The sequence below is a fragment of the Rhinatrema bivittatum genome, chromosome 4, assembly GCF_901001135.1.
Source record: "Rhinatrema bivittatum chromosome 4, aRhiBiv1.1, whole genome shotgun sequence".
Lineage (NCBI taxonomy): Eukaryota > Metazoa > Chordata > Amphibia > Gymnophiona > Rhinatrematidae > Rhinatrema > Rhinatrema bivittatum.
Window position 1 is genome coordinate 168,287,069 of NC_042618.1, and position 26,646 is coordinate 168,313,714.

The following is a 26,646-nucleotide window of genomic DNA, read 5'->3' on the forward strand; positions in this document are numbered from 1 at the left end:
AGAGAGAAAACAATTTAATACATTACCACCATTAGTATTAAATGACAATTCCAGAATTACACCATCGGACAAAGTACGTGACCTAGGTATAATTATTGAACCGGATCTAAGTTTTAAAAAAACACATATCAAATAAAATAAATGACGGGTATTTTAAACTACTGACGTTGAGGTGTTTAAAAGCACTTTTAAAACAAATTGATTTTAGAACAATTATGCAGGCTTTAGTTTTTGCCAGCATGGATTACTGCAATACCCTGTTCCTAGGTCTTCCAGCATCAATAATTAGGCCGTTACAACTTCTGCAGAATGCCGCTGCTAGAATATTGATGGGAACAAAAAAGAATGAACACATAACACCAGTCTTAATAGCACTGCACTGGCTGCCAATCGAGTCACGTATCCTTTTTAAAACACTATGTACCTTACATAAAGTAATCTTTGGAGACCAAAATGACTGGTTGAAAGCTGCAATAAGTATACACACGCCACAAAGGAATCTGAGATCAGCAAACAAGGGTCTTTTGACCCCATCCTCTATTAATACTGCCAGGCTAACATCGGTACGAGAGAGCAATTTCCCTAGCAGGCCCAAAACATTGGAACGAAATGCCTCCTGAACTAAGAATGCAGTCAGATTTAAAAAATTTTAAACGGAACCTGTAAACCTGGATGTTCAAAAGGGCTTACAGCATAGATGACTGATCTTCCCTAAAACTTATTCTTTTACACTGTTCTTACCTATTTTACTGATTTTTACCTGCCTATATTACATTTTATTCTATTGTATTATGTATATCTTTTATGAATTTTATGTAAAGATGTATATATTTTCTTAAATTGTAAACCGTTGTGAAAGTTTTTACTAAACGACGGTCTAGAAAACCTGTTAAATAAAATAGACCTGCTGGCGACTTCTTGCAATGTGATGGTTCCTTGGTTCTTCAGTCGCAGGAGAGATCCGTGACCCCTGGGCATAGATGCTCTCATACAAGTCTGGCCAGAGGACAGTTTGCTTTATGCCTTTCCTCTGTGGCCCTTGTTGAGCATGATAATTCACAAGGTCGAAGGCTACAGGGAGGTGGTACTGGACTGGCCCAGGCGTCCGTGGTATGCAGATTTGCAAAGACTCCTAGTGGAGACCCCCCTTCGTCTTCTGCTGCATATGGTTCTGTTGCAGCAGGAACTGGTTCTTCATGAGGATCCAACTTTGTTCTGTCTTAAAGTTTTGGCCCTTGAGAGGGCCCTTCCTGTTGAAGCGTGGATACTCTTCCGTGGTAGTGTAAAAAGGTTTTGAATGGAAGTATAGAGGTTTCTACCCCTAGCAGAATTAAAACTATTACCAGGGAATCCTGCTTGGAGGAAAACCCCTTACTTAAATCCTCCCTTTTACCCTTCTTGCCTATAGACAAAAAGTTTATTGTTTAATTTCAGAGATATGTGTTCATATCTACCACAGAACTTTATTCACCAATAATTCATGCAGCACTGCATGCATTTAAAATAAACCAGTTTGTAGTAAAAAATATTTTCTTTATTTCAGATAAAGGTTTCAATAAAAAATCTCTTAAATGACTAAGAAACATTTTTATGTTCAAATCTTAACTTTACCAGAGTATATCCTACAATCAATGTGACAACTATTAATAGGGTAACTGAAAATATTAAAATCAGGTAAATATCAATCAATGTCATCTTTTCAATTAATTAATCAATGCATTTCTAATACATCTGCCAATCTAGAAATAATAGCAATTAAAAGGTTCTCATATACTTGAATAAATGATTATATCTTTATCAGATATCTGAAGCAGCCCGCTCTTGTCTCTCTTTAGTCACGTGCAAGGAAAATCCAAAGTCACACTCCCTCTTTTTCTGTCTCTGCTTCAAGTTTTATACCATAAAAGTTCTTTGATCAAAAGTAACTGTATTATTTCTATCAATACATCTATCTTTTTTAGCCTTTGAAGAACTTCAGTTCTAAAAACCTTGAATAAGGTTCAAACAATATTATCCATATCAGAATATGGAAAATAGGAGTTTTTCTTACCCTGTTTAAAGAAGTGCCCATTTTCGGGCTTTTATTTAATGCCAAGGTGCGCCAGGCAAAAAAATCCTTTCTAGTTCTGAGAGAAGAACTTATGCATTTCCCCCTCATCCCAGGATTCACGCCTGAGTGACCACATGTTTAAGGATGCCCAAGGCCATAAAATGCAGACTTCTTTCTCACGAGAGATAGCAATAAGTCGAAAACAACCTTTCTCAAGGTCTGAAAAGGGGGAGAAGAGGGGGCTGGAGTTTTTCCAGCACAGGCCTTCGACTAAAGCCATGGCTTATAGAAGAAGTAAAGGCTTATGGGTATTAATGCTAACATGTCTCTTTTTTGGCTAATTGATTACTGACTTCACTAAATATGAGTAATTATCAATAAAGCACAAAATATTAAAATATTTTCTGACAGTAGTTGCCACCTTGCTTTGCACTCGAAGGTTTTCCACTTCCTTAGCCTATGTGCGGGTTTGGAGGATATTTGAGGCCTGGGTAAGATTTTGATCATTCTGGATTTTTTGTAGGATGGGTTGAATAAAGGTTTGGCCCTTAATTCCTTGAAGATGCAGGTTGTAGCTCTTGCCTGTTTCAGAGGCCCGGTGAATGGTGATTCCTTGTCATCTCATCCTGATGTGGCCCATTTTTTGAAGGGAGTGAAGCATCTTCGGCCTCCCTTGAGGTTGCCAGTTCCTTTTGTGGAGTCTTAATTTGGTGCTGGATTTCTTGACATGCCCTATGTTCTGACTGCTTTGTAGCCTTTCCGTGCGGTTATTGACCTTGAAAACAGTGTTTCTGGTCCCTATATGTTCTGTGTGTCGAATTTGTGAGCTGCAGGCCTTGTCTTAAGGGGAGCCATTCCTTCTAGTGACTCCAGGGGGCATTACAGCTGTGTACTGTTCCATCCATCCTTCTTGCATAAGGTGGTCTCGGAATTTATTTGAATCAGTCCATTTCCTTACCGTCCCTGAATAAGGTCAGGAACGCAGAGGAGTGTCGCCTCCTGTCTCTTGGATGTCAAGAGGCTTGTCATGCGGTTTCTGAACCTTTCCGGAAGACGGTTCGTCTGTTTGTCCTTCATGGTGGAAGATAGGGCGAATCGGCTTTGCGGGCAGCAGTAGCTTGCTGGATTAAGGAGGTGGTCACGGCTGCATATGTAGATGCAGAAAAACCATTGCCTACTCGGGTAAGGGCTCATTCCCCTGGGCTCAGGCAGGGCCATGGGCGGAGGTTAGATAGTCTTCCATGGATATCTGCTGAGTTATGACATGGTCATCCTTACATACTTTTTCCAGGTTTTATCATCTGGATGTGCAGGCCTGGGAGGAAGCAGCCTTTGTAAGTGCAGTGCTGACCGGACAGCGGGCAGCCTCCCACCCTGTTCGGGAATAGTTTTGGGACATCCCAGTGGTCTTGAGTCCATGCTAGGAAATGGAGAAATTACTTATCTGATAATTTCGTTTTCCTTGGGGTGGACAGTGGACTCAGCTTCTCGCCCTTGGCTGCCGAATGTTGGTATCAGTCCTTCTGTGGGGCTCTGGGTCCTAAGAGATTACTGGTAAGTGTTCATCTAGTCCCTAGATTGGGGTACCTATGTTCTTACTTGAGTTCATTGTTGGTTGAGTACAGTTATGGTTGCCTTTTTTTTTTTTTTTTAATCAGGTTTTTGCTACTCTGTCCATAGTTGCCTTTGCAGAGAATACTGGCAGCTGGGGTCACTGCAGGAGTATATATACCAGGGGTCGGGAACCCATGGCTCGCGAGCCAGATATGGCTCTTTTGAGGGCTGCATCTGGCTCGCAGACACGTGTCGCCATACTTCGCGGTTCCCCGCTGACCCAGCTGCTCCCCGGTCCTCCGCCGCCCGGGCTTAAAATGCTGTCAGCCCGGGCGGAACGCGGCAGGACAGCTGGAGTCAGCGGCACCGGCGTGCTCTCTTCTCCTCCCCCCCCCCGCGGCCCGGAAGAGGAAGTGGAGAGCATCGGGTGCCTGCGCGGGAAGAAGAGACCACACTAGCGTGGTCTCTTCTTCCGCGCAGGCACCCGATGCTCACCACTTCCTCTTCCGGGCCGCGGGGGGGAGGAGAAGAGAGCACGCCGACTGGAGTCATCCGGGTGCCTGCGCGGGAGTCATCGGGTGTCAGCCGGGTGCCAGCGCTGGAGTCATCGGGTGCCTGCGCGGGTCTTCCCGCGCAGGCACCCGATGCTCTCCACTTCCTCTTCCGGGCCGCGGGAAGAAGAGAGCACGCCGGTGCTCTCTTCTTCCCGCGGCCCGGAAGAGGAAGTGGAGAGCATCGGGTGCCTGCGCGGGAAGAAGACTGCAGCGCGGCTCGGAGGAAAATGAAAATCTTCCACCGCGGCCGATGGGACTCCGCCTTCGCCTCCGCGAGGGCTGAAAATGAAGGAGGTTAGCGTTGGGAGGTGGCTGCTGCTGCCGCGAGTTCCCGGGGGGGGAGAGAGAGTGAATGAGCGAGCAAGCATGTGTGTTTGAGATCCTGTGTGTGTGAGTGAGAGATTGCATGTATGTGAATGATTGAGAGCCTGTATATGTGAAAGAGAGTATGTCTGTGATTGAGATCCTGCCTGTGAGAGAGAGAGCATGAATGTAAGTTTACCATTGGGAACCTGTATGTGTAAGTTTGTAATTGAAAACCTGTTTGTTTGAAAGAGTATGTGTGTATGATTGAGATCCTTTGTGTGTGAGAGAGATCATGTGTATGTATGATTAAGAGCCTGTGTGTATAAGTAAGAGAGAGATCATGTGTGTCTGTGTCTGATTGACAGCTGGTTTAGGTGATGGAGCATGTGAGTATGTGATTGAGAGCCTGTGTTTAAATGAGAGAGAGAGACCATGTGTGTCTGTGTGTGATTGAGAGCTGATTTAGGTGAGGGAGCATGTGAGTATGTGATTGAGAGCCTGTGTGTAAATGAGAGAAAGAGAGGACATGTTTGTAAGCATGTGAATGAGAGTCTGTGTGTGAGAGAAAAAGACAGCATGTATTTATGTGATTGAAAGCCTGTGTGTGTGTAAGCGTGAAAAGATAGACAGCATGTGTGTAAATGTGTAATTAAGAGCCTATATAAGTGAGAGAGAAAAAACATTTGTATATGTGAGTGACTGAGAGCATGTGTGTATAGGTGTGTCATTGAGAGCCAGTGTGAGAGAGAGCACTGGTATGTGACAGAGAGGAGAAAGTTCCAAGCAAACCACCCCACCTCCTGCTAATTCAGAACAATCTCAGGACACCTGGATATCAAACGTTCCCAGGTATGCAGAGCAAAAAAATTTTTGTATCCTTATTATTTTTCATTACTGGATCTTTGTGTCTGCTATTTTGAAATATTTTGTTGGTATCTGGAAATGTTTTATATGAGTTTTTAATTATTGGATATTCCACTCATCAGCTGTTTCTAAATATGTTCTTTTTGTTAGTACAGTTTTACTGCTGATGATTTTATATTTCTTGATTTGTTTTATAAGGATGTGTGATGTTTCTTTTTTCCTTTGTTACACTGCATACAGAGACTCTGGCTTGTTGCAGTTTCCAATTCAGTTTTTGTCTGCATGCTTCTTGTTATGCGTTTTGGTCTCTTTATTCTATGTTAGGTGAGGGACAGCACGTGATTCAGGTGAGGTTTTCTGCTGGCGTGTAGTTTCTGTGTAGGACTCTATAGCAGCCTGACTTGGTCCGTTTTCCTAATAGGAGATGTATTGGTGTCTTAAGGCCTGGTGTAATATTTTCAGAGACTTATTGTACTTTAAAAGTGTGATCTTACATAAAATGCACACATTTACTTGTATTTAGTTTTAAACATATTGTATGGCTCTCATGGAATTACATTTTAAAATATGTGGCGTTTATGGCTCTCTCAGCCAAAAAGGTTCCTGACCCCTGATATATACTGTGATGTCAGCTTGCTCCGTCTCCATCTGCAGGCAGGGGAGCATAACCCACTGGTCCTGAGTCTATCTGTCTTCACTAAGGAAAATAAAATTGATCAGGTAAGTAATTTCTCCAATAGATATTAAAAAAAAAAAAACAAAGCAGATAAGACTAAATCTTGAGGAACCCTGGTGGGGATATTATACCCAGAGGGAACAGCAAGAATTAATTCTGAATTGATATATGATCTGACAAGTAGGATCTAAATCAAGCCAAATCGAGTCCTTCTAAACCAATTTCTTTCAAATGAAATAAAAGGATCTCATGATCCAAGGTATCAAAAGCACATGAAATATCCAAACATACCAGTAAGTAGTTCTTACCACTATTTATTCCTTGCAGAGGAGAATCCAGTTAGGAAGTAATCTGAGCTTTCTGCCAAGTATCTTATGGAAACCAAACTGAAATGGGTCAAGGAGACAATGATCATCCAAAAAGTCATTCAGTTGTTGAAAAATAATAAATTCCAAATTCTTGGCCTCAAAGCAAGAGATTGGTCTGTAGTTAGAAAGCTCAGAGCATCCTATCAGTGTTTCTTTAAAGGTGGGCAGACACTAGCCTTTTTTAACCCAAGAGGAACCATTCCTTCACTCAAAGATAGATTAATAATCTTTGCTAAAAAAAAAAAAAAGGTGCAACTAGTGGCTTGAGAATTTAAAAAATGGAAGGATTACAAACATTCAAGGGGCAGAAGGAACTATTTACTTTAGAAATGGCTACAGAAATCTCAAGAGCAGACAGATTCAAAAGAAGACCTCAAAGGTATGTGGACCTGTGAGCTAGATAAGTACCATGGAGGTACTAAGACAAAAAGAACTGAGTCTGTGACCTTATTTCTGAAAAAGGTCATGAAGTAATCGCAGCTAAGATTGATGAAGATTGCTGAGAAGTGGATGGGGCACTAATTAGCTTCCAGACCAAACAAAACACATTTTTTAAAATTATTTTCTACACGATGAATTTGTTTAGGAAAAAAAATACTTTTTAACTTGCAAAACCTTATTCTTATAGGCAGCTAAATAAGAGCGATAAATAGTAAGACTTTCAGGGGTATGACTTAAGTTTCCAATCTCTTTCCAAGTGGCGTTATTGACATCGCTCAGATTTGAATTCAGGGGTAAGCCAAATAGCGCAAGGGTTGCACTGAGGTATTACTTCTTTCAACAGGGCTACTTTATCAGTGACTTTAGAAATTTTGGCAGTCCAAACTGATAAAGCATCGACCACATTTGATGGATTACAATTAACTAACTTTTTATCCAGTTCCTCAGCAAAGCGTTCTGAATCAATAATGCCCCTTTTTAAAGCAGGGAGAAGTATGATTAACAGACTTGGGTGGAGAGGGAATAGTTAATTTAAAAGAAATCAAATAATGGTCCGACCAAGGAACTGAAGAGAGAGTTAAGTCAAACATAGACATTAAAGTGCTAGAGTTAAAAAAAAAAAAAAAAAAAAAAAAGAAAAAAAAAAAAGACAAGATTTAAAATGTGGCCATGATTATTTATTTGTCTGTTTGTTTTTCTATACCGATGTTCATCATACATATCACACTGGTTAACATGTTTTCAACATAATATGTAGTTATACATTGTGCGTTGGAACTCACAAGTTGCTGCCATCCAAGCAATCTGTTGCCAGATTCTGGCTTTTTGGGGTTTCCAGTTCAGCTTTTGTCTGTAAATTTTTATTTCTAACTTGTGATCACTTATTATATATTTAGTAGGGTTTATCTGTGTCTTGTATGTGGACCATGATTAGATAATCTGAAGCATGTTTCTGTGTAGCGATCTGTAGCAGTCTAGTCTGTTCTGTTTTCCAATCTGCAGCTTCCAATAGGAGGGTGTACTGTGTTCTAGGACAGTGGTTCTCAAACCTGTCCTGGAGGACCCCCAGCCAGTCAGGTTTTCATGTATGCAAATTTTATCTCATGCATATTCATTGTGGATATCCTGAAAACCTGACTGGCTGGGGGTCCTCCAGAGCAGGTTTGGGAACTTCTGTACTAGGGCAGTGCTTCTCAACCTTTCATGATTACTGTACTCCTTTCAACAGTTTTAGATGTCTTCTGTACCCCAGGGTCACACACATTAAAAATTTAAAGCAATTACTATAGCTCAGGGGTAGCCAACTGCAGTCCTTAAGAGCCATAAATAGGCAAGGTGTTCAGGATATCCAAAATGAATATGCATGAGAGATATTTGCATACAATGGATGTAGTGCATGCAAATCTTTCATGCATATTCATTTTAGATATCCTGAAAACCAGACCTGTTCATGGCTCTTGAGGACTCTAGTTGGCCACCTCTGAAGATGTGTGAAGTGTTATCAATGCAAAACACTCACTATTTAATGTAGGCCGCACTATTTTCAGTGGGTCTATTCATTAATAATAAATAATTTTTTTGATGCCCTCTGTCTTCCCAATTTTGCTTTCTCTCCTGCTGTCCCTGAGGAATAGCAGCAAAACAACCTCCACCAGTAGGAAGATTCAGGAGAGGCAGCAGGTACCATAGGGTTCATTGAAAACTCTACTTGTCCTGTCTCCACCGTTGTCTTCGCTTCCTCCCCGGTTAAGAAAATCTGTTCTAGGGCATGTTGCAGTATTTGCAGCACTGCTTTTTCATAGATAAGATTGTTGCCCTACAGGTCCAGGGAATTAATGGTGTTTACTGTGACTGGTTTACTGCATCAGTGCTAAAGTATTTATCATTAAGAATATAACTACCATGGCTCAGACCTGTGTGCCTAGTGCCCATCCATATTAACCTTGGGCGCAGCCAAAAAAAAAAAAAGTCAGTTCTTGCTTTGCCACTGCTCCCACTAAGCTGTCAGTACCTATGTCCAGCTCTCCCACACATGCACTGAAAGACATGTTGAGCAAGGAGATTGTTTTAATGGTAGCCTCTTTGCCATAAGGGAGAGTACCGTATTTTTTGCTCCATAAGACACACCTTTTTTTCCCCCCCAAAAGTGGGGGGGAAAATGTCTGTCTCTCTTAAGGAGCGAATGTAGTCTCTCCCACTCATGCGCTGTACCCCCTCCTCCTCCTCCCAACTCAGCCCAGTCAGCATAGTGGCGCAGGTCAAATGCAAGAAACATTTTATCATAAATCACTGAACTATACCATGAACTAAAAAAGTAAAGGTTTGTGTCGTGTGTCCTCTATCCCAGGCAGTACATTTACCCTCATGATTTTCTAATATATCTAAACAAATGAGAAGGAAATGGCCTGTACTAACTATAAACTTTGATGCCATGTATCATCTTCAGCCGGCAGAACGTGAGCTCCCTGCCGGTCTGCTGTTCCCAGGGTGCGTATTACTGCGAAGGTCGGCGTGGCGCAGGTCAAACATCATCTGTTTAAACTGCGTGGGCTACGGCGGCCCCTCCACTTCAAACAGGAAGCATTTGACCTACGCCACGCCGACCTTTGCAGTAAGATGCACCCCGGAAACAGCAGACCGGCAGGGAGCTCAAGCTAATTTCTTCCGGCGCTTTTCTGTGCACCCTCTGACTTAATATCATAGCGATATTAAGTCGGAGGTCCCAAAGAGTAAAAAATAAATAAATAAATAAAAATAAAAAATTTGAATTCGGCCTGCGGCTGTTGGGCCGAAAACTGGACGTTCAATTTTGCCAGTGTCTGGTTTCCGAGCCCGTGGCTGTCAGCGGGCTCGAGAACCGACGCCGGCAAAATTGAGCGTCTGCTGTCAAACCCGCTGATAGCCCTCTCTCCTGTCAAAAAGGAGGCGCTAGGGACACACTAGTGTCCCTAGCGCCTCCTTTTCCCTGTTTTTACCGCATCACCTAATTTAAATACAGAATCACTCAAGGGTCCGCTCTGAACAGGCACACTGCCACTCATGCACCCATTGTACCATCCACTGCCGCTCATGCACCCACTGTACCACTCACACACAAGCTCTCACTCATGCACCCAGGCACCCATTCTACCACACAGACACACACACACACACACAGAGACACACACACACCTGCCAGTCACATCACTCAGGCACCCATTCTGCCACACACACACATAGGCTGACATGGAGCCTCTTCTCATTGATTGGCCCAATAAGCCTGACCTCCGGCGGCGTGCAACGTCTCTCCAGCCACCTCCACGGTGCACGGGGTCTCTCCACTCTTTAGCCGCCAGCGGCAGCGCGCATCGTCTCTTCATTCTTCAACACTATGTAGAGGCAGGGAAGCCATTACCCTTTCAGGTTAAATCTCATTCCACTAGGGCCCAGGCAGTATCCTGGGAGAAAGCTAAGCTACTGTCTCCCGTCGACATCTACTGAGCGACGAAGTGGTCCTCCTTGCACACCTCCAGGTTCTATCGCCTGGATGTTTGGGCCCAAGAGGATGCAGCCTTTGCACGGGCTGTGCTAACCGGACTGCGAGCAGCCTGCTGCCCTGTTCGGGAATAGCGTTTGTACATCCCATTGGTCCTGAGTCCATCTGGCTACACGCTAGGAAATGGAGAAATTACTTACCTGATAATTTCATTTTCCTTAGTGTAGACAGATGGACTCAGCATCCCGCCCACGGCTGCCCAAGAACGGTGCCAAGGAATCGTCCATAAGGTGAATCTCGCTCAATCCCTAGATCAGGTCATGTATAATCTCACTGGGATTCAGCGCTTATGTTTGTTTGAGTTATGGTTATGGTTATCCGTTTCAGTCAAGTTTTTCAATAGTGTGTCCACAATGGCTTTTGAAGAGAATTCTGAAGGGCTGAGGTCACAGCAGGGGTATAATTAAGGTGACATCAGCTTTGAAACCTGACTCTGTCTCCATCTGCTAGCAGGGGAGCGTGTTACCCATTGGTCCTAAGTCCATCTGTCTACACTAAGAAAAACAAAATTATCAGGAAAGTAATTTCTCTATTAAGTGGAAAATAAACACTTACATTTATAGTTTATAAATACTTAAAAACAGACTTTGCACCATTTTGGTGGCCTCCCTCTGGACTGCCTGCACCCTGTCTCCTGAACTGGACCCAGTACTCTAGATGAAGTTTCAGTAGTGATGTGTACAGGGGCATTATCACTTTTTTCTCACTAGTTACACCTCTCCCTGTGCACCAAGCATCCCTCTGGCTCTATTCACTGCCTTGCTGCCCCTTTTTGCAACCTTGAGACTGTCAGAAATTATCACTCCAAGGCCTCTATTTCCCTTTGCCTCCCTCCATCATGTACTGCTCCTTTGGCTTATTGTGCCCCAAGTGCATAACTATGCCTTTTTTTTTTTTTTTGGATTAAATTTTAGTTGTGAAGCCCTTGACTTCTGTGCAAGCTTTCTTTTTTGCTTCTCATTTTTTCCACTTGACTGATGTGCGAAAGTAGCATCTTAACCCAAAATTTTGTTTCTGCAGAGAACGAAGGCAGAAAATTCACCTCCAACCTTGAGGCAGAAATGGAGCCTGGAGGAGAACTGAGAGTGGAAGAGGTACCTTCATCTCCATCACAGGGTAGCAAAGGGCCTGCTACTGAGGGACAGATGAGGCCGCCTGGGGAAGAGGATCCAACTTCACCCTTGGACAATCTCAGTGGTAATTTCCAAAAGAAAGTGAGTCTGAACAACACTCAGTGTTTCAAAAACCAGTGAAAAAAGAAGCTGTAGTTAGACTGAAGATGGTTCTTCTGCTCCCTAGCTAAGATTGTTGCGGTTTCAGAGAAGGGATGCCCTTGGCAGGATTTATAAAATCTAGTTGTATAGAACTAAAAATTAGGAAATTAGCTGTGAGAACTACTTTTACTGGACATTTACGTTTACAACTCTCTACAGTCTGGAAAACAATGCAGGAGGTGATGTGTCTGATTGTCCTTCAGCCATTACATTTGTTAGACTGTTCGTGTGTGGTAGATTAAGGACTTTAGGATGAGAAAAATGAGGGAGATAGTCTACAGATGTTACATGAAACTAGATTTAACCTCTGCGGTGCTGTTCCCACTATAGAGAGACCTAGGATTTGGAGACTAGATGGCATTTCAGCCCTATCTGCTACATCTTCTAGCTTTTCCCAGTTGATTGTGTGTCTGGTTCCTGATTCTGTCCTTTTCCATTCCCTAAGTGTGTCCTCTTACCGCTACGGATCTGTAGTCTTTTACTGTGCAAGCAGAATATTTCTTCATCAGAGGCAGAGCCTGCAGCCTATTCTCCCAGAACTATGAAAAGGTGCGCATTTCTGGTTCTGAGGGTTGGTGCGAGTAGTGCCGTTGCATTACACTCCCAATGTGTTTCACCCTGTGTGCTGTGCAGATGGAGGCACTTTTCTCTCTGTCCCTGCCACACCATGTGCACAGAAATTCATACCTTGTCACAGTTCTGTGAGAATAGGTTGCAGGCTCATTCTCTGCTAAAGGAATATTTAACCCTATGTACTGTGCAGTATGGAGGCTCTTTTCTCTCTGTGCCCGTTTTACTCTTTCTTCTCCATTTCCTTGGAATTCAGATGCATGTTTCCTTTTCCATGAAATCACAGCTGAATGATCAGGTTGAATGATTTTATGTTCACAAGGTGAAAGGATTAGTGGTGCAAATTCCTCCCTCCGGAATAACGCCACTTGTCCTGCTTTATTTTGTATTAATGTAGAAAAAGAGGAGACGGAAGAAGAAAAGCCAGACTAAGCATGAACAAATGGACTCTCTATTGCCGAACTCAGATCTCGATAGTCTGGATTCTGTGTCAGGAAGCACTGGTGCCAAGCAACATAGAGGAGAACCTGTGTCCTGCCAGGAGAAGGTGGTTGCTCCAGACACCGACTTGTACACTGACACTGTGTGCTGCCTGGAGAGCATGGCCATTCCAGACACTGACACACCTACTGTTGCTGGGGCTGTTCTGAGCACAGTCACATCCGTTGGTGCTGTTTCCTGCCAGGAGAACGCGGCTGCTCTGGACACTGACACGTCTACTGGTGCTGTGTCCTGCCTGGAGAATGTAGGCACTCTGGATACTGACATGTCCACTGGTGGTAAAGATAACCATGGAAAAAATGACCTCATGGAGGTGGAGGTCTCTCTGACTTCCGCAGACACTTCACTACCTGGCCAGATCCCTTCTAACCAGTTAGATAAAATCTCTGGACATGACCAGGTAGCAGGAAGCCAAAGCATAGAGCATCAGTCAGCCAGGCCACTGTCTGAAGCGAGTTCTAATGTTGATATAAGCCAGGGCTCCCACTTTCCTATTCAGGAAGAGGGGGAATGTCAGAATACTGCTGGTAACCACTTGTCATCACTAACAGAAGTGGGAAGGGAGGGTAGGGCTGGAGATACCTCCCAGCTCAAGGATTCCACTGCTCCACAGAAAGAGAATAGATCCCAAGTCAATCACAGGGTGACCAGAGAGGATCAGAAACCTGGAAAGAAGAAGAATGGTAGTGCCACAGAGACTGCAGCCTCTGCAAAAGAAAAGGAGATTGCAGCCAAAGGAGGGAAGGCTGTCCCTCCTGAATCACACTCCAGTACAGAGGTGCCTGGGACCAAGACAGAGGATCAGAGTGAAAAGGCCCAGAAAGACCAAGAAGAGTCTGAGAAGAAACAGCGCAAGGAAGAGAGAGAATTTGAGTCCAAGCAGCAAGCAAACACCTCAGGTACAAAGGTAAGTGGTCAGATGAGGACTTTAGCAAATACCCCCCTCCTCCAAGGAAAAGCAGGATGGTAGTCCATACACATGGGTGACATCAGCTGGAGCCCCGATGCAGAAAACTTAGGTTCAAGTTTCTAGAACTTCGACTGGGTACTCTAAGCATCCCCAGCATACCCTAAACCACATAGCTGCACAGGATCCCTCTTCAATCTCTTTTATCACAGAGCTGTAAGCTTTGCGGTGTGAGTGAACTCACTTTTGGCTGTTTTTTGCCTTGTGGAAAACTTTCCTTTTCTCGTGGGTTTTTTTTTGTGGCTTTTTTCGTGTTATTCTGTCAGCGGTTCCCTCTCTGTGCTTTCCCATAGTGTTCCTAGTTAGGGTTTTCGATGATTCAGTTAAGTTTCCTTTTGCGATTGATTCACCATTACGGCAGTGTTTTGATACCCACCGCCATCGTTTTCAGTTTGTGCCTCTGGTTTTGTCTGACATGGCCGCTTCTGGTTTTCAGCAATGCACCTGGTGCCAGAGGACCAGGTCCATCACTGATCCACATGAGATATGTGTCCTCTGCCTGGGGGCATCACATGATGTCTGGGGTTGCTGCTTATGTGCCCAGATGACTCCGAAGGGTCATCCTGCTTCAATTCGACAAAATAGAATATCTCTTTGGGTTGAAGAAGTCTGAGCCATTGGCATCAGTGGCATTGGCATCGAAGGACCAGGGAGCTACACCAGTGAACACCGAGCCATTGACATCGGTGGGACTGTCTGTGCAGTTGTCTGATAGGGGTGCCAGAGTCTGATCTCCGTCTATCTCCTCCAGGATGAGGACATGTGGTTCCTAGTCATCAGCCTCTGCACCGGGGAAGGACCAGGCCGAGCATCAAGAAAAGCCAAAGAAGCATTGACACCGGTCCTCATCTATGCTTGGTGCTGGGCATGGGAATCCACTGGCTGATGCAACGATGCCTCCGAAGCGACCCCGCGGAGAGGCGTTCCAGTCCTCTATTGATGCCATGGGTTCACAAGTCTCCTCTGGACCTGATGCCAGTCAGTGATCCACCTCGCAGGTCCGCAGAACATCTGGCCACCCCTCTTTCCTCCCAGTTGGTGTTGGCATCATCAACATTTGAGGAGGAGCTGGAGCACAGAGTCCAGCTGACAGTGGAGCAGGTGCTGCAGGGCTTCGGTCCTGTGGCACCAACGGCACTGGGCCTGGTGCCGCCTGTCCTCATACCATTACTAGAGAAATTCAGCGTGCTTATTGGTACATTACCAACCCAGCTGGCGTCTGTTCCTGGGAAAGCTTCAGTGCCCGGTGGGGCACCAAGGCCTTCATCTACCGATATGGTGATAGTTGCCAGTTCCTCTGAGGAGGAAGCTCCACTTGGGCCGGTAGAGACAATGAGGCCTGCAGTCTCTCGTACAGTTTTACCGGTGCCTGCACCTCTGGACGAATGCCGAGCACCTAGGGCTCCATCCCCTGTAGTTTACAGTGAGGATGAAGTCCTCTATAACCTCTGGTGGGATGATGCTTCGGAGTCCAGCTCCAAGGGTTTCCCGACAGATCCTTCTCCTCTAGAGGAGTGTAGGAAGTCTCTACCTGAGGACTTCACCTTCACAGTTATTAACAGAGGAGGATGCCAGGCACAAAATGCTTGAGATCCTCCAGTTAGTGGAGCCTTCTAAGAAGATTGTGGTGGTCCTGGTGCATTAGATCCTTAAGGAGCTGCTCCTGAGGATATGGGAACACCCCCTCATAGATACCATCCTCCTTATTATTGGAAGGCACTTTCTTATCCAAAAGGCTGCTGGGTTTGATAAGTGTCACCTGCCCTACATCTCTGTGGTGGTAGAATCCACCCTCAAGAGGGCCAAGCGTTTTTGGACTCATTCCTTGGCACCCCTGGGGAAGGACCACAGAGCGAAGGATGCTCTTGGGAGGAAGGTGTTTCAAGGTACCTTGCTTATTGCTGCCTACCATTTCTACATGAGCCAGTACTCACAGGACATCTGGAAGCAGGTGCAGGAGGTGGCTGAGCAGTTGCCTCAACAGCAGCTGGACACCCTCGTGTCGCTGGTGCATGTGGGCCCGGGGTGCGGAAAACACGAGCAACCTACGATGTTTTTGAGACGGCATTGAGAGTCTACAGCAGGAATTGGTGCCCTCAGAATGGCATGACTGTGGCCTTGAATCTCTGACCAGAGGTACAGGAACGAGTTGTCAATGTGCCATGTACTGGGCAGAATCTCTTTGGAGGTATGGTGAGGGATGCTGTGGCTCAACTTCGGGACCACCATGAAACTCTCTAACAACTCTTCGCCCGCACTATGGATCTGTCCTCCTCTTCTAGGAGACCAGCGAGACAGGGACAGAGGAAGTCTGTTGCCAAAGGAAATACTAGCCTCTGCCCCCTTGCTCCCGTCAACACATCAGGGCTCTTGCGGCTGCCCCAAGCAGCAGAGAGAGCCCCAAAGCCCCAGCTGGCACCCTAGCCAGCTCCAGGGATGTGGTTTGACTGGGTCGTAGGGAGCTTAGGCCAGCTGCCCATACTCAGCTGCAGATCTTTGCAAACCAGTGGCTGAGAATAACTTCAGACCAGTTGGTTCTTTCCATCGTTTGTCAAGGGTATCAGTTGAACCTACTGGGTGTCCTGCCAAATTGTCCTCTGTGCCAGTTTTGGGGGCTGGTAGCGCATCAGGAAGTACTGCAAGTGGAGTGCTCCACCCTCTTAAAGGCAGAGTGGGCGAGCCGATACCACCAGGCAGAGATACTATTCCAGGTACTTCCTGATTCCAAAGAGAATTGGAGGACTGCATCCCATCCTAGACCAAGGGCCTTGAACAAGTTTCTAAAAAGAAAAAAAAAGTTCAAGATAGTTTCCCTGGGCATCTTGATCCCTTTTTTGCAGAAAGGGGACTGGCTGTGCTCCCTTGATCTCAAGGGTGCTTATACTCACACAGAGAACATCCCAAGTTACAAGAAGTATCTCCAATTTATGGTGGGAAAACAGCACTTCCAGTACTGATTGTTGCCGTTCGGGCTAGCATCAGCTTCACAAGTCTTCAGAAAATGTCTGGCCGTGGTGATGGCACACTTCTGCAGGCTGGGAGTGCATGTTTTCCTGTATCTGGACGATTGGCTGGTCAAGCACTATGGGGCCACCAGGTCCATGCACTTGACCATCTGGGTGTTGGAGTCACTAGGATTTGTTCTCAACTACCTGAAGTTCCATCTTAGCCCACCACTTCAACTAAACTTAATAGGAGCCCTGCTAGACATGGCTTAGACCATGGCATCACCTTGACGACCATCATGAGAGATTCAGCAGAGCCAGCAGGTGTCAGCCTGGCATATGTTGAGGCTGTTGGCCCATATGGCTGCAATCGTCCATGTTGCTCCCTTGGCACATTTACACATGCACAGAACCCAATGGACCCTGAGGCCGTAGTGGTGCCAGGCCACTCGGAGCCTCCAGGAATGCATCAGAGTTACTTCGTCTCTCTGGGATTCATTGTCTTGGTGGTGGGTAACTGGGGATTTCTTTTCAAAGTCCACCTACCCAAATTGTCCTTTCCACGGATGCATCCACCCTGGACTGGGGAGCTCATGTAGATGGGCTCAGCACTCAGGGTCTCTGGTCTGCTCAGGCATGATCTTGTCAAATCAACTTCCTGGAGCTTTGTCAATCTGGTATGCGCTATGGGCTTTTGGTTGTCCTGATGTAGACTGACCAGTAGCCATGTGGTATGTCACCAAGCAGGGAGGTACGGGTTCATACCTCCGGTCCAGATCTGGCCATGGGTCCTGTCCCATGGGATGGTGCTCAGGTCCATGTACCTGGCCGGAACAGAGAACATGGTAGCAGACAGGCTGAGTCGAACCTTCAGACCCAACAAGTGATCCCTGATCCAGGGGATAGCAAATCTGATATGCCACCTCTGGGGGAGCCTGGATGTAGATCTGTTCGCATCCCCTTGCAACAGGAAGGTGCCTCTGTTCTGCTCCCTGTACAGGTTAGATGGCAAACCAGCCTTGGACACTCCTGCCGATCATTGGGTTAAGGATTTTCTGTACGCATATCTTCCAATTCCCTTAGTGGCTAAGACTCTCTTGAAGCTTTGAGAGGACAAGGAATCTATGATCCTCATAGCCCCTCATTGGCCAAGACAGGTTTTGTTTCCACTTCTGCGGGAGTTGTCCATCCAGAGAGCGATCAGTCTGGGGATTTACCCAGATTTCATCACGTAAGATCGAAGCAGGTTGCGGCATCCCACTCTTCAGGCCCTGTTGCTCACAGCCTGGATGTTGAGAGGTTTAATCCTGCAACCGCTCAATCTCTCAGAGGTTGTGTCTCTGATCCTGGTGGCTTCTAGAAAGCCTTCCACTAGAAAGACCCGGACTGAAGTGGAGGAAGTTTTCCATGTGGTGTGAGTAGGAGGACCTAGATATGTTCTGCCTCCCACAAAAACTACTCGATTACCTTCTACCCTATTGGAAGTTGACTTGAACTCTAACTGAGCTGGTTTTATCTCAGTGCGATTGGTGCATACCACCAAGGTATAGATGGTACGCCCATCTCTGTTCAGCCTATAGTTGTACAATTCATGCGCAGCCTGCTTCAATTGAAACCTCCCCTAAGGCCTCCCACTGTGTCTTGGGACCTCAATGTGGTGTTAGCTCAGCTGATGAAAGCTCCTTTTGAGCCGCTGCGCATTTGTGTCCTGGAAGGTAGTATTTTTGGTGGTGGTCTTCTCAGTTTGCAGGGTCAGCGAGCTACAGGCGTTTGTGACTTATCCATCTTACACTAAGTTTTATTATGACAGGGCAGTCTTGCGTTCACACCATAAGTTCCTGCTTAAGGTGGTGATAGACTTCCATCTTAACCAGATCATTGTTCCACCACCATTCTTTCCCAGGCCCCATTCGCACCAAGACAAACAAGCACTGTACAATTTGGACTGCAAATGAGACTTAGCCTTCTACCTGGAGTGGACAGAAGCCCATAGACAGTTCACCCAACTTTTTATTTCTTTTGATAGGAGTAGGTTGGGTGATGCCGTTGCCAAACAGACACTATTATTTGCTTCTGTGTTTACTAATGAGGATGTTGGAGAGATACCAGTTCCGGAGATGGTTTTCAGGGGTGATGAGTGTACATAATATGTACATGAGTCAGATGAACTGAACGAAATCACTGTGAACCTGGAAGATGTAGTAGGCCAGATTTGACAAACTAAAGAGTAGCAAATCACCTGGACCGGATGACATGCATCCTAGGGTACTAAAGGAACTCAAAAATGAAATTTCTGATTTATTAGTTTAAAATTTGTAATCTATCATTAAAATCATCCATTGTACCTGAAGACTGGAGGGTGGCCAATGTAACCCCAATATTTAAAAAAGGCTCCAAGGGCAATCTGGGTAACTATAGACCAGTGAGCCTGACTTCGGTGCCGGGGAAAAATAGTGGAAACTATTCTCAACATCAAAATCGTAGAACATATAGAAAGACATGGTTTAATGGAACACAGTCAACATGGATTTACCCAAGGGAAGTCTTGCCTAACAAATTTGCTTCATTTTTTTGAAGGGATTAATAAATGTGGATAAAGGTGAATCGGTAGATGTAGTGTATTTGGAATTTCAGAAGGCGTTTGACAAAGTCCCTCATGAGAGGCTTCTAAGAAAACTAAAAAGTCATGGGATAGGAGGCGATGTCAATCTGGTTAAAAGACAGGAAACAGAGTAGGATTAAATGGACAATTTTCTCAGTGGAAAAGGGTAAACAGTGGAGTGCCTCAGGGATCTGTACTTGGACTAATGCTTTTCAATATATATATAAATGATATGGAAAGGAATACGACGAGTGAGGTTATCAAATTTGCGAATGATACAAAATTATTCAGAGTAGTTAAATCACAAGCGGATTGTGATACATTACAGGAGGACCTTGGAAGACTGGAAGATTGGGCATCCAGATGGCAGATGAAATTTAATGTGGACAAGTGCAATGTGTTGCATATAGGGAAAAATAACCCTTGCTGTGGTTACACGATGTTAGGTTCCATATTAGGAGCTACCACCCAGGAAAAAGATCTAGACATCATAGTGGATAATACTTTAAAATCGTCACATCAGTGTGCTGCAGCAGTCAAAAAAGCAAACAGAATGTTGGGAATTATTAGGAAGGGAATGGTTAATAAAACGGAAAATGTCATCATGCCTCTATACCGCTCTATGGTGAGACCGCACCTTGAATACTGTGTACAATTCTGGTCGCCACATCTCAAAAAAGATATAGTTGTGATGGAGAAAGTACAGAGAAGGGCAACCAAAATGATAAAGGGGATGGAACAGCTCCCCTATGAGGAAAGGCTGAAGAGGTTAGGGCTGTTCAGCTTGGAGAAGAGACGGCTGAGGGGGGGATATAATAGAGGTCTTTAAGATCATGAGAGGTCTTGAATGAGTAGATGTGACTTGGTTATTTACACTTTAGAATAATAGAAGGACTTAGGGGGCATTCCATGAAGTTAGCAAGTAGCACATTTAAGACTAATCGGAGAAAATTCTTTTTCACTCAACGTACAATAAAGCTCTGGAATTTGTTGCCAGAGGATGTGGTTAGTGCAGTTAGTGTAGCTGGGTTCAAAAAAGGTTTAGATAAGTTCTTGGAGAAGTCCATTAACTGCTGTTAATCAAGTTTACTTAGGGAATAGCCACTGCTATTAATTGCATCAGTAGCATGGAATCTTCTTAGTGTTTGGGTAATTGCCAGGTTCTTGTGGCCTGGTTTGGCCTCTGTTGGAAACAGGATGCTGGGCTTGATGGACCCTTGGTCTGACCCAGCATGGCAATTTCTTATGTTCTTATCCAATTGGCTAGCAGATTGCATCTCCTTCTGTTATGCCAGGTGGGACTGGGTCTTGGGGGTCATGTCAAGGCTTATTCTGTTGAAGCCATGGCAGCATTGGTGGCTTACTTGCGAGCAGTTCCTGTGGAGGAGATCTGCAAGGCTGCAATGTGGAGTTCTCTCCACACATTCACATCTTACTATTGTCTGGATAGGGATGGCTGACACGACAGTAGATTTGGCCAGTTTGTCCTTCGGAACCTGTTTGAGGTATAGAGCCCAACTCTCCCCACCTAGGGCCCATTGTTTGGATTCAGGCTGTCTTTCCCCAGCACTGTTGTTGTTGTGCCCCTTGGCACCTGGTTGGTGTCTGGTCCCCTTTTTGTGTTGGGGAGCAACCTGTAGCTAGGGATTCAACAATGTGTGAGGGCTACCATCCTGCTAGTCCTCAGAGAAAGAAGAGTTGCTTACCTGTAACAGGTGTTCTCAGAGGACAGCAGGATGTTAGTCCTCATGAAACCCGCCTGTCTCTCCATGAAGTTGGGCGTCTCCCGTTTTTTGTTAGAATTATAACTAAATGTTACAAGACTGAAGAGGGACCCCTCATGGACGCGTGGTTTAGGGCATGTTGGGCATGCTCAGTGTGCCTAGTCAAAGTTCTAGAAACTTTGACGTAAGTTTTCTCCATCGGGGGCTCCATCTGATGATGTTACCCATGTGTGAGGACTAACATCCTGCTGTCCTTGGAGAACACCTGTTACAGGTAAGCAACTCTGCTTTACCCAGTTGCAAGGGGAAAGGGATGGGAGGACTCCCATAAACCTCTGTCTGCAGACAAGGGTGAGTGAGCAGAGAGAAGGGCACCCACAAACTCTCGCCTCCCTCCCCCTGCAGGCAAGGCCCCTTCTGGGTCTTCAGATGAGACAGCTAATGTCTCAAACCTGGCAAGCCGTGTGGGGGGGGAAAAGTGTATCAGGCTGTATCTTGATATGTGGGGGTTGGAGAAGGGTGAGAGTGAGGGTGAGGTAGGCCCTTTTTAGATCTGTCTGAAGTATCTGGCCCTCAGCATACTGAAACTGGCTTATAACACCCTATGGAATCTGTGGGCTTGTGTGCGAGTCAGGAGCTAGTGGGGTAATGGGAGATTTAATTTTCCTGGTTTCATCAGGGTCCAAACAGTTGTGTCCCAATTGGAATCGGGTGACAGAACGTTAACTCCAATATTGTGCAAGTTTTCAGTACGAGCCAAGAAGGGCCATCTTCAGCTCATGCCTATAACATATTATAAGTCTGTTACTCTAAATCCTTTTTGTGGGGTTGGGATTCACTGGGTTTTTTTGGGTTTGTTTTTTTTTGCTGTAATTTCTCCCCATATCTACTGTTCCTTTCTTTTTGCTGTCTGTGTGTTTTGATGTTTGTGTCTTCCTATAGAAAAAGGACAAAAGTGGAAATCAAGAAGCCTCAACAGAGGGACCAGGGAAAGGTACTCCAGGTAAACAGAAGGATAAAATTCAGCAGAAGCAGCGTCCTAACAGGTATTTATGTGTGGAAACATGTAAAACTAGCTGTCACCCGTTGAAATTTCAGCAGAGGAAATTTAGCTCTCACCTGACCCCAGCACTCTTCTTTCCAGCTTGACCCCCTGCTCTCCTGCCTTCTTTCTTCCCCAGCTTGACCTCGCCACCATCAGTGACGGATTTCACATTTTGCCACCCCTAGTCACTAGTGATACTGTCGCCCCCTCCCTTTTTCCCCAGTGAAGGGACAACAGAATAGAAAGTCTAAAGCACAGCCTTCTTTGCTCTGCTCTACGTGGTCCATCCTCCTCCTCCTCTTGTCTCTGAATGACAGGGAGGAAGGGAGGGGCTGGATTAGGTAGCAGAAACAGGGGGACAACACTGGAGGCTAGATTTTTAAGTGGAACAGTTTTTCTTTGCTCTTTCCCTTCCACCACCAACCTTTCACTCTTATTCTCTGCTGAGTCTGCAAATATTCATCTGGCCTGCTGCCTCCCAGATTTTTTCCACCCTAGGCACAGGCCTAAAATGCCTATTGACAAATCCAGACTGGGCCACCATTCTGTTTGCCCACTCCTACCAATGCCGAGGCATCCTGCCTCTGGAACACATGGGCTGATGCAGGCATCACAGCTGTTCGGTCCATCCATTGACCTAGGTGGGCTGCTGTCTTCTGGCTGCCGATTCCCCCCTCTGTCATCTTGTGGCTGGGCAGGCTGGAAAACCATGCCTTTACGTCCGTCCATCTGGCCAGCCATCATGCGCGCAGGCACATCACCTAGCCTATGCACATGCAGTGCCCAGCACTGCTGGTCTCTGACAGACCCCCACCTCAACTGTTTAAGCGTATGTGTACATAGTTTAGTTCATATTTTCTGGTGAAATAAACTTGAAACATGGTTCAGAAATTCTTGTCATCTGGTGGGTCAGAAATAGCCTGTTTTATATGGGTCTACAGGGAAAAACCTTATTTAACAAGCAAAGAGATGATTTATATTTAATCATTTATTCCGCAGGCTCTAAGTGATGTAAAAAAAATTATATCAATATAATAAGCACACCATTATACTACAATACAGCATAATATTAATTAATACAAAATATTTGCTAAATGTAAATAAAGAAGAATGAAAACAGTTTAAGGAAATATACAGGTTGACAACTTTAATCCCTTGAATCTTCTGGCACTGCACTAATTATAATACTACAGAACAAAAACCTCAAAATATAGGAAATAGCCAGCTGGAAACGAATATTAGCTGTTCACCTAGACACTCATAATTTCATAGTCCCACCAAGCTACACTAGTGAGAGGAAGTCTCATAAAAGATGTGTGTTTGGGACTATGGTTTCTGAGACTGGAACATAATATATGCCATGTTAGTCCACTGCCATGCTAGTGGACAAGAGACAGAGACAGGATGGAGGTGGTTCAGAGAAGGGCGACCAAAATGGTGGGTGGTCTCCATCGAATGACTTATGAAGAGAGGTTGAGGAACCTGAATATGTATACCCTGGAGGAGAGGAGGAGCAGGGGTGATATGATATAGAACTTCAGATACTTGAAAGGTTTTAATGATCCATGGTTGTCAACAAACCTTTTCCATTGGAAACAATTTAGTACAACTAGGGGGTCACGATTTGAAACTCCAGGGAGGAAGACTTAGAACCAATGTCAGGAAATATTTCTTCACTCTGAGGATGGTGGATACCTGGAATGCCCTTCCGGAGGACGTGGTAAAGATTAAAACTGTGAAGGATTTCAAAGGGGCATGGGATAAATACTGTGGATCCCTAAAAGGTTAGAGGATGGGAATAAATAACAAAGCTAAACCGGTACGGAATGGCAGTTACTACCCTTAAGGGAAACATGGGGGTAACCTGCACGGAGCAGCAGTTACTACCTTGGGAAGCTTGCAGGGCAGACTAGATGGACCATTTTGGTCTTTTTCTGACGTCATTACTATGTTACTATGTCAGCCTCCTGTCTCAGACAGGGTACCCAGAAATTCCAAAGAGTAGATCCAGTCACTCCTAGGGATAAGTGGTGGGTTTTTCCAAACCTGCCTGACTAATTGATTTTTTTATTCAGTGCTTACTTTCTGGAAAAAAATGTGCTGGTACTCACGTGCAGGATGCATGTTGTGGTTTTTTTTTTTGGTTTTTTTTTAAATGAGGGATCATGCTGCAAATCAAACAGAGGAAAAGGTGCTAATAATCAGTACCAGCGTGAACCCACTAAAAGCCTTAATTTTTTTTTTTTTTTTTTTTTTAGATTTAGCTCCTTGGTAGCTCCATGTATGTTTCATTTGGGTACTATGGGTATTTCCCTTTCTCCAGAGGGCTCATAATCTGAGGCAGTGGAGGTTGAAGTGACTTGCCCGTAGTCACAAGGAACAGGATTTGAACCCTGGCTTCCCTGCTGCTCTAACCACTAGGCTGCTAACAATTGTTTATGGACCTTTCCTCCTCCAGTTGTCTTTTATTTTATTTTTAATTTAAATGCACAAAGTACCTGTACAGTGGAATTTTACCTTTCTCCCTTCTCATTGCTGCAGATCAGTGAATGCTGCGGATCAGGTTACTGTTTATTTTCATGCAATCATCTCAAAGGATTTCAATCTGGATCCTGAGAAGCAAAAAGTGGTGATCAGGGCAGGAAAAATGAAAGAATATGAAGACTGGAAAGAGGATGTCTGTGAAATGTCCATTTCAAGGTGAAGAACAAGCTGTCTGTTTTCAATCTTCTAGTCCATAAACCTAATAAAACCAATCAGTGCACCAGTCGGTGCAGATTCCAAATTAAAACATTCATAAATATACAAACTTTTTTATATAAAACAATATACAAGTTTTAAATAAAATGCATCTTATCTGCACTCCTAGCTCTTTACCTGTAGGCTTGCTTAAATAAAATCACTTTAACTTTCTTTCATAAAAGCAGATTCCTCCCACAAATAACTTATTTAACAAGGTCACAACTTTGGTCCCGCTATCAAAAAAGATCTTTTTCTTGTTTCTTCTATAGCAATTATTCTCACCGTAAACTGCCTTGTGCACCTTAAATTGTACTCTTTCATTCATTGGTAACCAGTGAAGCCCCTGTAATTTTGGTGTTAACGCTCAAAATGTCACACCAGTCAACAGCCTACTAGCCACATTTTAAACCAATGCATAGATTACAGCAATGTGATGCAATACGCATGTCTGTACTACTGTTGTAAAATCTACCTGGGATATTTCTTCTCTTAAATACCAAACTCTTTTTAACTTAAAAATCCTACCTTAGCTACTCTTAATACCACTTTTTATGGTAAGTCTAGAATAGGAAAATTGGTTCTTACTGCTAATTTTCATTCCTTTCATACCACAGATCAGTCCAGACTCTGGGTTTTGCCTCCCTGCCAGCAGGTGGAGACAGAGAAAGTTTCGCTGATACTGTATATAACCCAGTGTGCCACCTGCAGTCCCTCAGTATTGACCTGTACCCAAACCAAGATTTGATAGCAACAACTATAAATTTCTAAGCAAACTTAATTTCCTCTGAGCTGGAAGAAGGTGAAGTTACCCAAATTTAATATAAGCAATCAACATTGAAAACCTCCATCAACTCTACATTATATACAAAGCAACAGTACGAGCAGCAGGCTTTCACACCCCCTCCCCACCGCCACCAGTAAATGGATGGGTCTCTAGACTGATCTGTGGTACTACAGGAATGAAAATTAGCAGGTAAGAAACCATTTTCCTTTCCCTGTACGTATCCAGATCAGTCCAGACTCCTGGGATGTACCTAAGCTCCCCTTAACTTGGGTGGTACATGGAGAGGTCCGCTCGTAGAATACTCACTAAAGCACATGGAAGCTGGATCACCTACATCCAAACAATAATGCCTAGCAAAAGTGTGTAACTACTTTCCAGTAGCCCAGCAAATTTCATGCAGAGACACCTGTTGTGACTCAGCCCAGGAAGTCGTCTAAGAATGCGTTAAGTGCGCCCCTAAACCCCCCCCGGCAGTGGCCGCCCTTTAGAAATGTATGTCAACTTGATTGCTTCCTTCAGCCAATGCACAATTGTAGCCTTAGACTACTTATTTCCTTTCTTTGGACCACTCCACTGTACAAAGAGATGATGGGATCCATGGAAATTATAAGTGACCTTTAGATACCTCAATAATGCATGCCTCCATTCTAAGAGCATAAGCTCCCCTGCATGAAATGTAGAGAAATCCAAATCATTAAAAGCTGGAAGCTCTACTGTATAAGATGGAACACCAAAACTACTTCAGGCAGAAAAGAAGGCACCATGCATAAAGATACCCATGAATCAGACATTTCTAGGAAGGGATCTCGACATGATGGGGTCTGGAGCTTTGAAATTATCCTGGTTGAACAAATAACCACTTTTAAGAGTCAAGTCCTTAACTGTAGCTCTCTTTAGTGGTTCAAACAGAGCTTCACAAAATCCTCTAACAACTAGATTCAGATTCCAAGAAGGACAGATATTCTGTACCTGAGGACGCAAGTTCTTAGCTCCCTGAAGGGAACTGTATAACATCTGGATGTGCGGACAGATGATACCCTTGCACCTTACCCCAGCGACAATCCAGTGTCGCTACCTGGACTCTGAGTGTTAAAGACAAGTCCCTTGAGCAGAACCTTTCTGCAGAAAAGCCAAAATATGCGAC

At 44.7% G+C, this 26,646-nt stretch overlaps 1 protein-coding gene across 2 annotated transcripts in view; it reads left to right on the forward strand.

The window, feature by feature from the left end:
* Positions 1-26,646, forward strand: part of RNF213 (ring finger protein 213) — a 413,312-nt gene that overhangs the window by 13,697 nt on the left and 372,969 nt on the right. For both annotated transcript variants that reach the window (XM_029599190.1, XM_029599191.1), the window contains exons 2-5: positions 11,369-11,562; positions 12,590-13,600; positions 21,874-21,977; positions 24,518-24,676. In XM_029599190.1, coding sequence (XP_029455050.1) covers positions 11,369-11,562; positions 12,590-13,600; positions 21,874-21,977; positions 24,518-24,676 — 1,468 coding nt within the window. The remainder of the gene's footprint in view (positions 1-11,368; positions 11,563-12,589; positions 13,601-21,873; positions 21,978-24,517; positions 24,677-26,646) is intronic.